The 13915-nt window shown below is 46.6% G+C and overlaps 2 protein-coding genes across 4 annotated transcripts in view; both read right to left on the bottom strand.

The window, feature by feature from the left end:
* Positions 1–164: 164 nt before the first annotated feature.
* Positions 165–8333, bottom strand: LOC120816217 (NACHT and WD repeat domain-containing protein 2). The gene is made up of 10 exons (XM_040171698.2): positions 8112–8333; positions 7889–7977; positions 7088–7195; positions 6646–6831; positions 6293–6434; positions 6076–6212; positions 5631–5966; positions 5345–5446; positions 4041–4653; positions 165–3765 (listed from the first exon to the last, which is right to left on the bottom strand). Exons 1-10 carry the CDS (start codon positions 8191–8193, stop codon positions 647–649), a joined length of 4914 nt encoding a protein of 1637 aa, XP_040027632.2. The 5' UTR covers positions 8194–8333; the 3' UTR covers positions 165–646.
* A 154-nt stretch (positions 8334–8487) lies between these two features.
* The window catches only part of fchsd2 (FCH and double SH3 domains 2), a 44645-nt gene continuing 39217 nt past the window's right edge, over positions 8488–13915 (bottom strand). For all 3 annotated transcript variants that reach the window (XM_078105028.1, XM_078105029.1, XM_078105030.1), the window contains 4 exons: positions 13336–13556; positions 12384–12576; positions 12184–12272; positions 8488–12065 (listed from right to left, as the gene is read on the bottom strand). In XM_078105028.1, the coding sequence (XP_077961154.1) occupies positions 11973–12065; positions 12184–12272; positions 12384–12576; positions 13336–13556 (596 nt within the window). In that variant the 3' untranslated portion in view covers positions 8488–11972. The remainder of the gene's footprint in view (positions 12066–12183; positions 12273–12383; positions 12577–13335; positions 13557–13915) is intronic.

The raw sequence follows: 13915 nt of genomic DNA, 5'->3' as shown, positions 1-13915 counted from the left end.
TCGACCAAAGACAAGCAATAGGGCACGACCAACAGGATGTACGATATAAGTACTGGAAATTACGACGTTATTATGAAGCAGGGAAGGCAGCATGAGACTAAAAGAGAATGTCAGAAAGACATTCTAAACAATTTAAACTCACAGCCATTAACAGACAGTGGACATTTCTGGAAATACGATTTTAATTATAGTTCTTACAAATACAAAATGTGAAGCCGGCAGATCAAAGTGTAATATATTGTTCAATACATACATACTGTACATACATACATACAGTACATACGTACAATACATACAAAAGGATATCAAGACATTGACACCAAACTATTCAATAACTTCAAAAAAAATACAAAATGTGTTGACAATCAAATCAGTAGCTATGTCTCAAAGTGCTCAGGTATTGGTTTTGCTTTCACAATAATGAAACTGAAATGAAACAGAAAGACCTGGTTTGCATCCACACTGTGAGTGAGCGCAGACCCAACCCTGGTTGAAGTGCAAGTCATTCGAGTTTGACACCCCTGATCTAATCATGTAATCTTGACTCGACTGCCTGAAACCGAAACAAATTTCCATGCAGTATTTATTTATTTATTTATATATCACTATAAAGCATGTTGTATTCACAAATCATGTGCCATCACCATCAAAGCCATGTAATATTGGCGCTTGCTTGCCCTAAGCAACTGAGCGGTCCGTCGAAGGCGCATCGCTTCGACCGACCGCTCGCCTTCTCTCTGCCCTCGGGTGACTCTTCCCCGTCTAAAATAGAGTAGACTCCCACAGAGCCGTCCTCAAATCCCACGAACACGCGCCGCCGCTCACACACCACCAGGGCCGATGGGCTCTTGGCCAGACGCACGCTTCCTATTCTCTCCCCGTCCGCCAGGCGGACAACCGCGAGGACGGCCTCTTCCCGCGGGAGGCGGGCGCGGTCCTTCACGTGGGCGGCGGCTGCGGCGCGGCACACGTAGGCAACGTAGCGTCCGCTTCCATCCAAATGGACTTTGACGACTGGCCCCTCGGCCTCGAACGAGCACAGTCTGACCCGGGACAAGTCCAGGAGGTTGACGGCCTCGTCATCAGCGGACAGCAGGGCGTAGCTCCCGTCGGAGGACACCTGGAAGTCTCGCGGCTGACAGCGGAACCTGCGCGGCAGCTGGAAGTGCTCGTACAGCGTCTCCTCCGACACGTTCCAGGTGTACACGGCCCCCGAGGCGGCCATCACCACCACGAAGTCGGGGTGCTCCGAAAGCGTGTGGAAGGCGACGACGCGCTCCGAGCCGACGACGCGGGAGAAGCGCTTGCTGACGGAGCCGGACCACAGGCTGGCGGCCAACAGGTCTCCGCGGCGGCGGCCGATGAGGAAGGTGCTCGCCGGCGACACCTTGGCGTCGGACAGGTACGGGTGTATGCTGCACACAACGCCGCCGTGCGCCAGCTTCCAAACGCGAGACAACCCTCGCTCGGAAACGCTGACCCCGAAGTTGCCGTTGGGGGCGATCAGGACGTCCGTCGCCGCGCTGCCGCTCACGCGCAGGACGTTCTGACCGCTGCCGGTCCGCCAGACGTAAATGTCCCCCGCTGAGAGCGTCACGAGGTGAACGCCATCCGGGGAGAGGCGGAGCTTTTCCACGGCCCCGTGATGTAGGAATTTAGCGTGCGGCAGTCCGGTTCCCCACCCCCATCTCCACACCGCGCGCGACCCGTCAGAGGTGTAGAAAAACTCCCCCGTCCGCTCAACCGCCACCTCTTTCACGGCGAGGCCCATCTTGGGAGCCGCGGCCGCGGCCTCGATTGTCTCGGAGTCCCACGCGGTGGCGCCATCGCCGTCGTCGACGCCCACGACGCAGGAGGCCGTCGCGAGGAGCGCGCGGGGCGGCCGGCTCGTCTCTAAGGAGAGGACACACTGCCCCGTGCTGACGCTCCACACCAAGACGGAGGGACAGGCGTCCAACAACGCCAGGAACAGGCGGCCGCCTCGGGAGAGTAGAGCCCGAGCGAAGGTCTTCCCCGGCGGAGCGAGGAACTGGTCCCACGGCTCCCAGTCACATGTGTCCCACAGTACCACCTGATGAGATTGACACATCAATAAGGTGCCACATCCGTGGGAGTAGTCGATATTGAGGACGTCGTTAGATTCACCCCCAACGAAGCTTTCTGCGACAAGTCTGGGTGGGTTTATTTTGGATGCTACATCCCACAGGCTTACACCTCCTGTCCTGTCCACACAAGTCATTTCCCACTTGTCGTCACACAGGATTATCGATTTAATTGCGTTGAGGTTTGAGTTGGAGCAAGCGCCCAGGAGGCTGCCGGTGTTGGTGTCAAATATGGCCACGGTGCCTTCCTCCTGCCCGCAGTACATGTAAACGCCACTAGAGGAGCAAGCCAAGCAGGTCACGGCGCTGTGACACTGGAAATGTGTCATGGTTTCATTGGAGACATCGAACGCGCTCACGAAACTCTCCCCTTTCCACCACATGAATACACTTTTCTGAGATGCAACAAACCCCTCGACTCCGTTTGCCGCGTTTCGGCTCGACTCTGCGGTGACCTGCAGAAACGTTTCTGGGCCTGTCACGTCCCACAAGAGAAGCTTGTCGCATTGCGTGGAAAACAGTATGAAATGGCCGCTGCTTTTTAATCCAGTAAATGTCAGCTCCTTCTGCTCACAGATCAGTGATAGTCTGACCACATCCCACCCGGAGCCTTTCCAAATCCAAGCCGTGCCGTCATCCAGGATCTGCACGACCACCCCCGACTCTGTCCCAGCTGCCTCTCTGACCGAGACGTTCTTGGTTTTGGCATTAAATGTTAAACGCCGAACGGAGGGAACGGTTAACTGAGCAGGGCAGAGCAACACTCCCAATCCGCGTCCTCTCCTCCTCCTCTCCCGTCCGATCTCTCTTGCATAACCTTGGAGCCCAGGAAAGACCTCCAGATAAGGCAGGAGGTTTGCCTCCATCACAGAGGGCAGGTGCAGGGGTGAGTTCTGCAGAAAGCAAGCACAAGACTTCAGTACGCCCGCCAGCAGGGCTCTTTCCCTCGGAAAAACCAAGTGGGGTGACCCTTCCTCACTTTCCAACATGGCTACCAGCTCTCCCAGTAGTCCTGCTCGAACCATTGCCTGGTGGAATACCAAAGACATCAACAGCCCGCGCTCCAACTCCCCCCATCGGCCGCTTTCTCGCAGGTGATGCGGCAACTCTAGGACCTTCCTCAAGTTCACCCGGCCAACCTCTTCGGATGAAGAGGAGAAGACGAACGGCTGGCTGTTTGTTTCTACACTCTGTGGCTCCCTGGATGTGTGCGATTCCGTACGGGCGACGTCCCGCTTCTCGTCCTGGTTTCCACCACAAGGCAACCGGCCGCTGAAGTAGTCCGCCATCGCCGAGTGCAGCTCCCTCTCCGCCTCGCGGGTGGCCAAACACCTCTTAGCCACCACCAGCTTGAAATGCCTGCTCACCCAGAACAAAACGCGTGACCCTGCAACCGTCCTCCTGATGAGGAACCTCCTCAGATCCAACAAAAGGGTCTCCACGGCGACCTGCGGGATACACCGGACGCGCTCGGTCAGCACTCCGGGGTCAGCGGACAGCAGGTCGACGAGCTCGACCTCGGTGAGGCCGGTCCTGGAGAGGGTGAGGTAGGAGACGGCACGGGCGACGACGCAGGAGCCGTGTTTCTGCTCGAGGTGGTCGAGCAGCGCGGAAATGGACGAGTGGACGCCCGCAGGGAGAGACGACTCGGTCACGTCTGAATCTGATGACGGGGAGGAAAGGGGGACAGGAGGAGAGAAATGGAATCAATCAACAATTTATTTAAATGCTGGTCAAATATCCGTTTTTAATGCATTGGACAATGCCATATTTAAATATAGTAAATGCATATGTCCACTAATTTTGTATGCAATAAAGTCTCATCAATAATTCTTGCAACAACCTTATGGGGCCTCAAGGTGTCACCCGGCCAAAAATAGTCATAATTTGTAGTATATAGTTCTAAAAAGCTATTTTCTAAAAAGATTTGAGTTGTACCAGAGTGCCACAGCGAGGTGTGTAGGTGCAAGAGACGAGCGTAGAGCGTCAGAGGACAGGAAGTCAGCGCCCGGTTCACCAGCGCCTGTTGTCCCGATGTCACCCTCCTCCCGGAACTGCTGAGCAGTGAGGCCAACATCTTCCCACACGGCCTCCTGTCCACCGGTCCCAGCTGAACGCACGCGTATCCGGACCCCTCACCGGCGTGGGGGGGACTTCTTGGTGGGTTTATGGCTTGCAGGACTTGTTTTCGGTTGGAGGACACTGTGAGGACGAGTTTGACGCTGGGAGGAAGGGGACACGGGAGGCTCTCTAAGATCTGAGCGCCTGCGTTGTTTTCCATGTGAGCCAGGCCGTCGAGGACTAGAACTAGAGGTTGTTCGGCAGAGGGCATGGAGGCGAGGAGGGACGAGAGACGCTCTTGTAGCTCGGACGAACAAATGTTAAGGTTGTCCATGTGGGCGGTGCTCTGCTCAGAGGAAGATTCGCTGTGATATCGAACCCCAATTTGGTAACAAAGGCACGACACCAGGTGCGTCGGGGTAGGGTTGATTGACAGGTCGCAGAAATAAGTGATCACCACAGGATCGCAGTCCGGTAGCCATGACCTCATCTGTAGAGAGACAGAGAGACAAAACCCTTCTTTACATGTAGTCGAGAGCATGTAGTAAATTCCTGTATCGCTGTGTATCTTAATGTCTAGTCTGTTCATCCGCCTTGGAAACAAGATTTGGTCGAATTAATTATTATTACAACGCTACACTTCCATTCAACTTACGTTTTGCTGTTTCTTTGAGTATAGTTGCAATTAACGATTAGGGTCATCATCAGTTACTGTAATCTGAAGATTTTTGTCTAAAGGGTTTTGTCTGTACCATCAATATCAATAATTACAATATTTTTATCTCTGTTCGGTCAAGAAATAAAAAAACAAAACCGAAAATATTTATATTTTAAATGCTATAGTCACCGAATTATATCAATTTGGGCTTTAAACAATAAACAATTCAATTTATTATTAAAAAAAGTTATGTGAATACAGAAATAAAATCATACATATAATGTAATACAAAAAAACGAAATATTTCATTCTTGGTTGGTTTTCACTATTAAGTGCTTCCAGAAAGGAAGATGAATTGTATATACAAATAAGATTGACAAGAATAATAATAAATAATGAATATTCCCCTTAAAAAAGAAAAGAGAATACTTACTACTGGCTCAATTATGCATTTGTACCCAGTATTGGTGGAGGGACGTCAGATCTTATGTGAGTTTCTTACCTGCACACTGCGCTCACTTACCTGTTGAGCGCAGTGTGCAAGCAGAACCGTCTTCCCTGTGCACGGCCCTCCTGTCACCACTAGTGGGCGCTGTTGTCCGCTCTGCTGCACGAAGTCTCTGACCTGCAGCAGATAAAAAGAAATCTCAAATGATGCAATGTTGCACCTGGAATGTTTGCTTCGACCAGAATATCACAACACAGGGAAACGGATCACAGAATATCCCCAAAGTGACTTTTAATTAGTGCAAAAAGGCCCTATTGAAATATAACACTATAAGCAGTTAAAAGGACCCTTTCAACCTGACCTTTGCCTCCTCTGGCCTGATGACGTCATAAAGTCGGGACAGGGTGTCACACAGCTCCTCCTGCTCTGCCTGCTCTCTGGCCAAGACGTCACCAGAGACTTCTGAGATGCTCCAGCCGTCCGTCAACACCACAAGGTCAGAGTACACCTGCTGGCATAAAGACTCGGCATAGCCTCGCCTCCTGGCTTTGGTGTAACCATGGCGACAGTCACACTTTGTAGTGGTGGTGTAGACTATAAGCTGAGAGGTTGTGATGAGACCCGGGAGGAAGTTGTCACAAAGCTCCGACAATAACTGTGACTCGATGGCCGTCGTCCTTGGGTCAAAGGTAGCGGCCTAAAAATACACAATATGGAGGGAAAAAAACATATTGAAATCAAGAATGTTACAACCTGCATTTGGGTTTGTTGGGGGAAACAAAGAGAATTCGACGGATGTTTCTCACCTCTTCCTGCCGCTCCACCTGTCTCCTTTCTGACCCTCCTTCTGCGCCGACGACCCTGTGGACGTACACCAGACAGCGTCTGATGATGTCATCTAGAGGACGGTCGTCCAAAGCAAATCTCACATCTGCGTCGAGGGCTGGAGCGAAGCGGTTATTCAATTAAACCTTCAGGCGACACGCCTCCACACACACACAGAGAGAGACGCGTGTAGCTCACCTGATCTGGAGAAGCCACGAGCCCTCTCTGCGCTCAGAACACCACTGTGGACACAACGACTCACAGCGGTCCGGAACTGCTTCCTCAACTCCTCTTCTTCAGCCTTCATCCTCATCGCCTCTTCCTCTTTAACCGCTGCCGGCTAAACAGCAAGCAGAGCGTCACATTCTAATAGTTGTGATTAAAGAAATCAACATTATTTTACGTGTAAAATATCATCGCACTGACTATATAAATACAAGGTTATCTTATGTAACAGTTAGTGCAGACGGATATCCAAGGATATACAAGTATTCATATTTTTAAATGCTTAATAGGATCTTTCTTTAGGTCAAACACTAATCAATGAGTACTTCTTGTTTGCTTCGAGCTCTCAGGCGGTAGGAGGGCGGGACGGCGTTCTCGTCCCTCTGGTACTGTCTCTCCAGCTCCAGGGTGCTGACGCCCGCTCGCTGGCTCTCTTGCAGCAGCAGCTGGTACTCTGACACCTCCACCTGGGGGGACAGGCTGGCTGTGCCGTACTGATGTCCTACCAGGGCCTGCAACGCCGCCGTGTGGACACACAAGGAACAACAGGATGGGATGAATCCTTTACTGATCATTAGTGCTCTCTGGTGTTTGGATACATCTATCTATCTATCTATCTATCTATCTATCTATCTATATATCTATCTATCTATCTATATATATATATATATATATATATATATATATATATATATATATATATATATATATATTCATTAAGCTCAACCGGCAGCGGATGGTTAACGAACAAATATGTAGATTGTTTACCAGCAAAAAAGGCCCTGCGGAGCTTTTTCTGCATTCTTTAATCAGCTGCTGTCTGGTGTATTCGTCTGGCCAATGACATGGATCAATGGACTCAAATGGGTCTATCACCTACACACACACAGACACACACACACACACACACACACACACACACACACACACACACACACACACACAGCGGTTAACAGTCTAAAAGAGAAACGATGAAATGCACACAGTGAGGTGCATTAACAATTGGCCAGGTGGGGGCTCAGTAACATGCACTATTCTTCCATCTCTCTAGTTACACATGCAGCTGAAAGGAGAGGGCACAATGAGCCGGTCAAACTGCCCCGGGGTGATTTCATACAATGACACCCTATGCACACTGGGTCGCATTAAAGATTCTCATTCTCTATTTTTCATATTGAATAAGGTGAATTTGAGAAGATTGATCTTTAAGAGAATGGCTTAAGGTGGATAATGTGAGAGAATAAAGGACATGTGTGCACCCGGGCAACTAGATTCAAATAATATTGTTTTAGTATCCCAGTGTTGTAAGTAAGCAATGCCACACAGCATATTCAGTTAATTCATTATATTCATTAAAAAAAGACACTATTAAACACATGAATTCAAACCAAACCAAAAAGTTGAGATGATATATGCAGCCTAACTTTGCAGATGAACACGTAAAAGGAGGGCAAGGATGTTTATGGTTAAAAGAAGACAAAAAAGAAGTAATCGCGTCCTGTCTGCAATAAACAACACAAACCGGTGTCGCTGGTGTGTTTCTGTGCGGATTTAAGTGTGTGTACTCACCCGGACGTCCCGTCCCAGTGTTTTTCTACAGTGCGCTCTGAGTTGGGGGAAAACACGCTCCCTCAGAGCTCTGCGCTCCACCGTGCTGTCTGTAGGGAGCAGAAAGAAAAACAAACTAACACAACAATTCACAAAACACCAACAAAAAAACATGCGCAAACAATATAGATATGCAACATGCATGTGCACATATGCTTGCATGCATCGTTTGCCTCTTACGTACCCTCTGGGTTGGAGCACAGATAGAGTTTAACGCAGGTGGATTCTGAAGGAGGACGGTCCATTTCTCCTCCTGTTGCGAGCATAACAAATCGCTTCGTTGAGGTAAAATAACTTGAGTCAATGGCCCAAATCAAATCTTCACAGTTGCTGCGTTGCTGCTCGTTTCCCCGGCTGCTCCACTCAGGAAACTCCGGCCTGGCTGTTTATGGCGTGTTATCGCGATCACACCCACTTCCAGTGACCAGAACGTCTCTGAAACGAACACACGGACTTACAAACACCATTTAAAAAAAACCTTTGTGTACATAACCAAATATGCAGGACAGGTGTGTAACTCACACACACAATTAGACCTCCAGAATAACAAAAGACCCCAATTTTTCAATATTTTTTTTATTAATTAACATTTGTACACAATAAATACAAACTTTGTTTGTTTTTTTGTACAGCCAATAATAATATGCAGAAAGACTTTTTGCACCTGTTCTCATTATTGTCACCATGGCAACGGTCTGTGAAGAGAGAAGGCCAGTTGTTCCACCGGGTCGTTAAAAGCAGCAGCATTGTTGCTGCTTTAACTCGAAGGATGAAAAATAAAAGAATGATATCAAGGCTCATCGGCTCATTCTAAAGCTCAACGCTGTAGAAACCAGAGGGAGACTTAAAAAGGGAAGTCATCATGTTCAACATGGCAACTGGCAACAAAAAGTAATACATTTTGTATTTGATAGAAAGACGGCGGCGGTGGGAAGTGCTACGGCAAGTTTGAAAACTCCTATAAATGAGAAGTTAGTTAGCTGACCACACTGTCACAAGTCAATGAGGTTTGCAACTGTAATTCTCTGCTATGCTTAATGAAGCTCATGAACAATAATATTAATAGGACTCTCTTTCATTTCTGGCATCTCTTCAGACATAATTCACCTCTACTGAGCCAAGAGGAAAACAATCAATTTGAGACTTCATTGGATTGTTTCTCTTCTTCTTACGCTGTAACCCTGACAACACTAAACACAATGTACTCGATAACGGAGTTCATGATGTAGTAGAAATTATAATACATTACAGCTGCGTATCAAGAATGAACACCGCAACTTTGGAGCATGATTCATACTTTTAGTAACAAAGAGAAATAAACGGATTGAAAACTTTTGTTTCCCTTAAAATGTCTGTTGCTGCCTCCCAACAGGGAGCAATTAGATTTAACTGTTACTACTTCTTCTCTTATGTGTTGCATTTTGGACCAATATTGTCCAGCAACACACATCAATGAAAACACCTTTATCACATTTCATTGTCCAAAAGTCCCTCCATCTTTTTGAAAGAGTGGAGAATAAAACAAGACGAGATATTCAGTCACACTGAAATAAAGAGGTTTCACTGTATTAATCTGCAGTGCTTCATTCTGACTTTTCACGGGAGGTACAAATAAATAAAAGTGCTACGCTGCCCTTTAGGCAAGGAGTTTTAAAGGCTTAAAGGTTATGGGGGGGGGGGGTATTTACTTTGAGTAAATAACAGAATTGTACTTATCTCCATTTGAATGTAATTTTCTATTTCTGTCCATTTAGCATATTGACTTTGTTTTAATTTGTTCTTTTCTGTTTTTACCATCATTAATCAAAACATACGGATAATAGGAAATATTAGAGGTTAATTTGTTTTTTTAAGGTTGTTTTCTCTTCTGCATAAAAAACAAAATAAAAAACAGACAAACTCAGTGACGTCATAGAGTTGCTTTGCCAAACAGAGAAAAATAATACCTGCAAATGTAATGTGCGTCAACTAAACAAGGATATAAAGCAGAGGTGATCTAAATCAGCTAAATCAACGTGATATGAGATATGGCCTGTAGGGATAAAAGCTGTACAGTTAATTCTGTGTTTGATAGAAAACTCCTGACCCCAAATACGATGAGCGTCTATACCATCTGAAATAAAATCTTTGTTGTCGCCACATAGTGAATACCAGCAACGCCTCTGAAAAGCACCGTCTGCCTCCTTCCGTGAGACGAGCACACGGCGGGTCACGGAAGGAGATAATATATAGTCGTGTGCGCGTGATAAAACGTAACAGAATGTGTGTATATCATCGATTCACACCACATGCCAATGAACAAAATAGAGATTAGAGAAGAGATTGTATGAAAAGCCGACGGGAGGATCCAGCCTCCGTTTTCTCTCTTGTTCTTCCATCTCCTCCTTCCCTTCTCGCCTTCTGTCTCTCCTTCATACTGTATTTACAATGCCCTTTCAGAATAAGATGAGGATACAACTTCCACTACATATCAGACATGGCATCCCAAACAGCTGAGCTTGTCTATATGAAACTCTGTGCATTACATTCCTATGACAACAGTAATGTACTGTACCAATACACATTGAATACGTTTGACGATAAGGAGCTTATATATGGCGAGGGAAGGGCTGGCGAGGGGGGACAATGCGTCCACACGCCACCCAGTTTCTCCGTCCATTTACTTTAACCTCAACTTCAATCAAATATGAGACGTTTGGAAAGTTTTATACTGATTGGCTTTCATCAAGCTTACATTTTATGGAGCCCCGACACTCAGAACATAGAAAACTTTAAGTCCGCAACATACTTAAATAAAGTGTATATCTTTTGGGAACTATTTACTTATTTATCTATTCTATAATGTTCTTTCATAATTCTGTTACTTGTGGCATTGTGTGGCTAATGTTTTTGTCTTCAGCAAGCTTACCCAAAAATTGGTGGTTAAACGGAGCAAAGCGCCGTAAGGCCACTGCTGTACTATTAGGGTATAAAGTCCTGTTGCTATAACAATAGGATTTTAACCAGCTACTTGCTACACTACTGCCCAGCTGCACTACTTTAGAAATACAGATTGTAGAGACCTGCTTCTATCCTAAAAACATGTTTGCCTTATGTGCATTTGTCTAGTCTTTATTGACAACCACAGCAGAAATAAATCTTCTAATTGTGTCAACAACATTTAGTAAATGTCTAATTGAGTATGATTAAAATGACACGCTGGTGTAATTTAAGACCTTTAGCTTCAGCTAGCTGAAGATGCTAATGCTAAGTATGTTTAGTTCCCAGTATGGTCGGTTAATCAAAGCAGCCACACAGCCCCGTTATTTGATCAGTATTTTATGTGTGGGGAAAATCGTTGCACGGAAAGAAAGAAAATAAATAATTAAATATATTAGCGTAAAACAGTATACTAATTTCTTTCTAAAATATATATATTTGTGGCTAAAAATTGTATTAAATATTATATTTTTGACTCATAGTTCTTTTCTACATTTTGCGAGTTTCAGGGCTCCATAACCTTCCACACGCTTCATTGGTTAACAGTGGAATTTCTTGAATGCACCAACTGGTCTTCCTGTGGAGAGGCATCGATTGTTTTACTTCAACTTGGAGTAGGCATTAACAACAATAAGAAAACTTGCCAAACCCATCATTAACCTTTACTTGTGCTCTCCCCCTCTTAACATTCTTCCTCCTCTTCAGTGTGCTCTGCTTTGCTGACCGATGAGGTAAAGATTTAAGGCAAGAATGGAAGGACGGGTCGAGGGCAGAGAGGGACACCGGGGCGGCTACTGCTGCACTTCATTAGGAAGCTGATACGGAGATTATGCAATTGGATACACTGCCTTCATTCCCCTTCTTTTCTTTACTCCTCAACTTGAGGGGGAGAAAAGATGCGGAGAAGCCGCGGTTCAGTTCGGTTTTCTTCACATCGCTTTGTTCAAGGTGACTTAAGTTCAGAGCTGTTTAGTTCTCCAGTCGGTAGGATGCAACGGTCCAGCATCCGTTTTATCGTCTTGTCTCCATAACTGCTTGCCAGCCTGTCTGTCTGTCTGTCTGTCTGTCACACCAGCGTGATCTCCACCTCCTCTGTTTTGTCACTCTTTTCCTGTGTTCGGCGGAGGTGCTGTTTGGGTGGAGGAGGAGCAGCTCGCACCTGCAGCAGTGAAAGAAGACATAAGAATGTAGGTTTAGGAAGAAAAAGAAAGCGGCTGGATGGAGAAGGCCTAATTTTTGTAGCAAAATCAAAAAAAAGGAATAAGGTGTTAACGAACAGGTCGTAATTTGCCCGGGCCTCCTTCAGGGGTGAATCGCAGTGGTTGAGGAAATCTCGGAGAGACTGGACTCTTGGCAGAGCTTTGATCTAAGGGGAGACAGAGAGAGAGAGAGAGGGAGAGAGAGAGAGAGCGAGAGATTATAAGAAAAGAACTCACGGTAAAAATAAGATAACTATTTCTGTGTGTACGTGTCTTACTGTGGGTGGGTAGCGGCCCCTTATGTGACGAGGCGGGTGGAGGCTTGTGCTCCCCGTTAAGTGCGGCGGAAGGTGAGCGTGGGAGAGGCGGCGGGGTGGAGGTCTCAGGCGTGGTGAAAGGGCTGATAGGAGGTTGTTCATACAGCGGGAGGTGTGGCAGAGAACACCGCAGCTTAGAGAGAGATGGAGAAATCTAGAGAAGAGAAAGTGTGCTACTCAGCTGGGTCCCAAGCTCGCTGACACTGTTAATGGCCCAGTCAGTACTATCGTTTTCATTTTCTTTTTGTTAATTGAAGTCAACTTCATTAAGTTACAGCGTAACATTTTTTTAGAACAAAAAGCTGCAATAAATACATTGAAAACAACACCATCTTTCTTGCAGCTGCTTGCTGCATGTGAAAAGAACGCTAGTCTGTGGGTTTATCATTAGGAGCATCACATTCATATATACAAACATACTGATTAGTGCAGCTTTGATGGAACTCGGGGGAATTCTGTATGAAATACAGTGTTTGACATGCCACCACTTGACCTTTATTTGTGGCGGCAAGTAGAAGGATTTTCTTTACCAACAAACAACTTAAAAGGCGTTGAAAGTAGTCGTGGTGCGTGTTATGTCTACAGGCTTTTAGGAAGGGAGAGGCTGCATCCTTCCGGTTGCCAAACCTCTAATAAGCAGCACTTAGATAAGAGAACTTTGCTGTGATTCTGTCAGAGGACTGCAGGAAACACCGCAAGTCCTGATCCAGTGTTGGTGAACGCTGCCGTGGTGATAGATCTACCGGATAACAGCCAGGGAGATATGTGAGACGGTAGGGTGATAAGTGTCCTACTGAACTACATCAGCCTGGTATTTCTGCCCTGAGGAAAGGCCGATAACACCAATTGTTCCAGCTCCTTAGGAGTAATTAGCTGCGGACTTCAGCGCATCTGTCTGCAAGCTCCGACATACCTGTATGTCACCGAGGCCTCCTCCACTGGTCTCCCCATTCTCAGTGAGATCTTCTACCAGCACGGAGGGGAAGACGCCCACCCGTCCATTGAGCTCCCCCTCCCAGAAGCCGTCGTCTGTCTGAGTGTCGCGGCTCAACAGGCGGATCACCGCTCCCTCAGAAAAGGAGAGTTCCTCGTCCGTTTGGCCCTCGTAGTCGTAGAGCGCACGGACAAAGATCACTGCGTAGATATATACGGAAGACAGAGAGAAATAAGATACACATTAGGAATAATTATTCTTGAGTAGATGTAGTTCCATGTCCGCCTTGCCTTCATTATCATAAAGAGAGATAAAGAACTAATAATTAGGTGACAGAGTTTCCCCATGTGCCTGGTCCAAGTATTCATCAGGAATGAGGAAACATTTATTGCCATAATATGTCAGACAGTTTTTATTTTTGACCAATTATATACAAATACCTCGCTCCTGATTTCCTGTTGTGATGGTATATTTTAGAAAAGCAATGGCCAAACGCAATGGATCAATTCCAGTGGAGCAGAAAAAAGCCTTAATCAGTGTTGCATAATAACCGCACAAC

The sequence above is a fragment of the Gasterosteus aculeatus genome, chromosome 1, assembly GCF_964276395.1.
Source record: "Gasterosteus aculeatus chromosome 1, fGasAcu3.hap1.1, whole genome shotgun sequence".
Classification (NCBI taxonomy): Eukaryota; Metazoa; Chordata; class Actinopteri; order Perciformes; family Gasterosteidae; genus Gasterosteus; species Gasterosteus aculeatus.
The sequence above is the reverse complement of the archived record's forward strand: the minus strand, read 5'-3'. Positions and strand labels throughout refer to the sequence as shown.

Coding starts and splice junctions, on each gene's coding strand:
- LOC120816217 (XM_040171698.2), bottom strand. CDS start 8,193: ATGCTCGCAACAGGAGGAGAAATGGACCGTCCTCCTTCAGAATCCACC. Junction 7,196..7,888: donor CACTGGGACGGGACGTCCGG/GTGAGTACACAC, acceptor GTGTGTGTGTAG/GTGATAGACCCATTTGAGTC. Junction 6,832..7,087: donor CCGCAGGGCCTTTTTTGCTG/GTAAACAATCTA, acceptor GCGGCGTTGCAG/GCCCTGGTAGGACATCAGTA.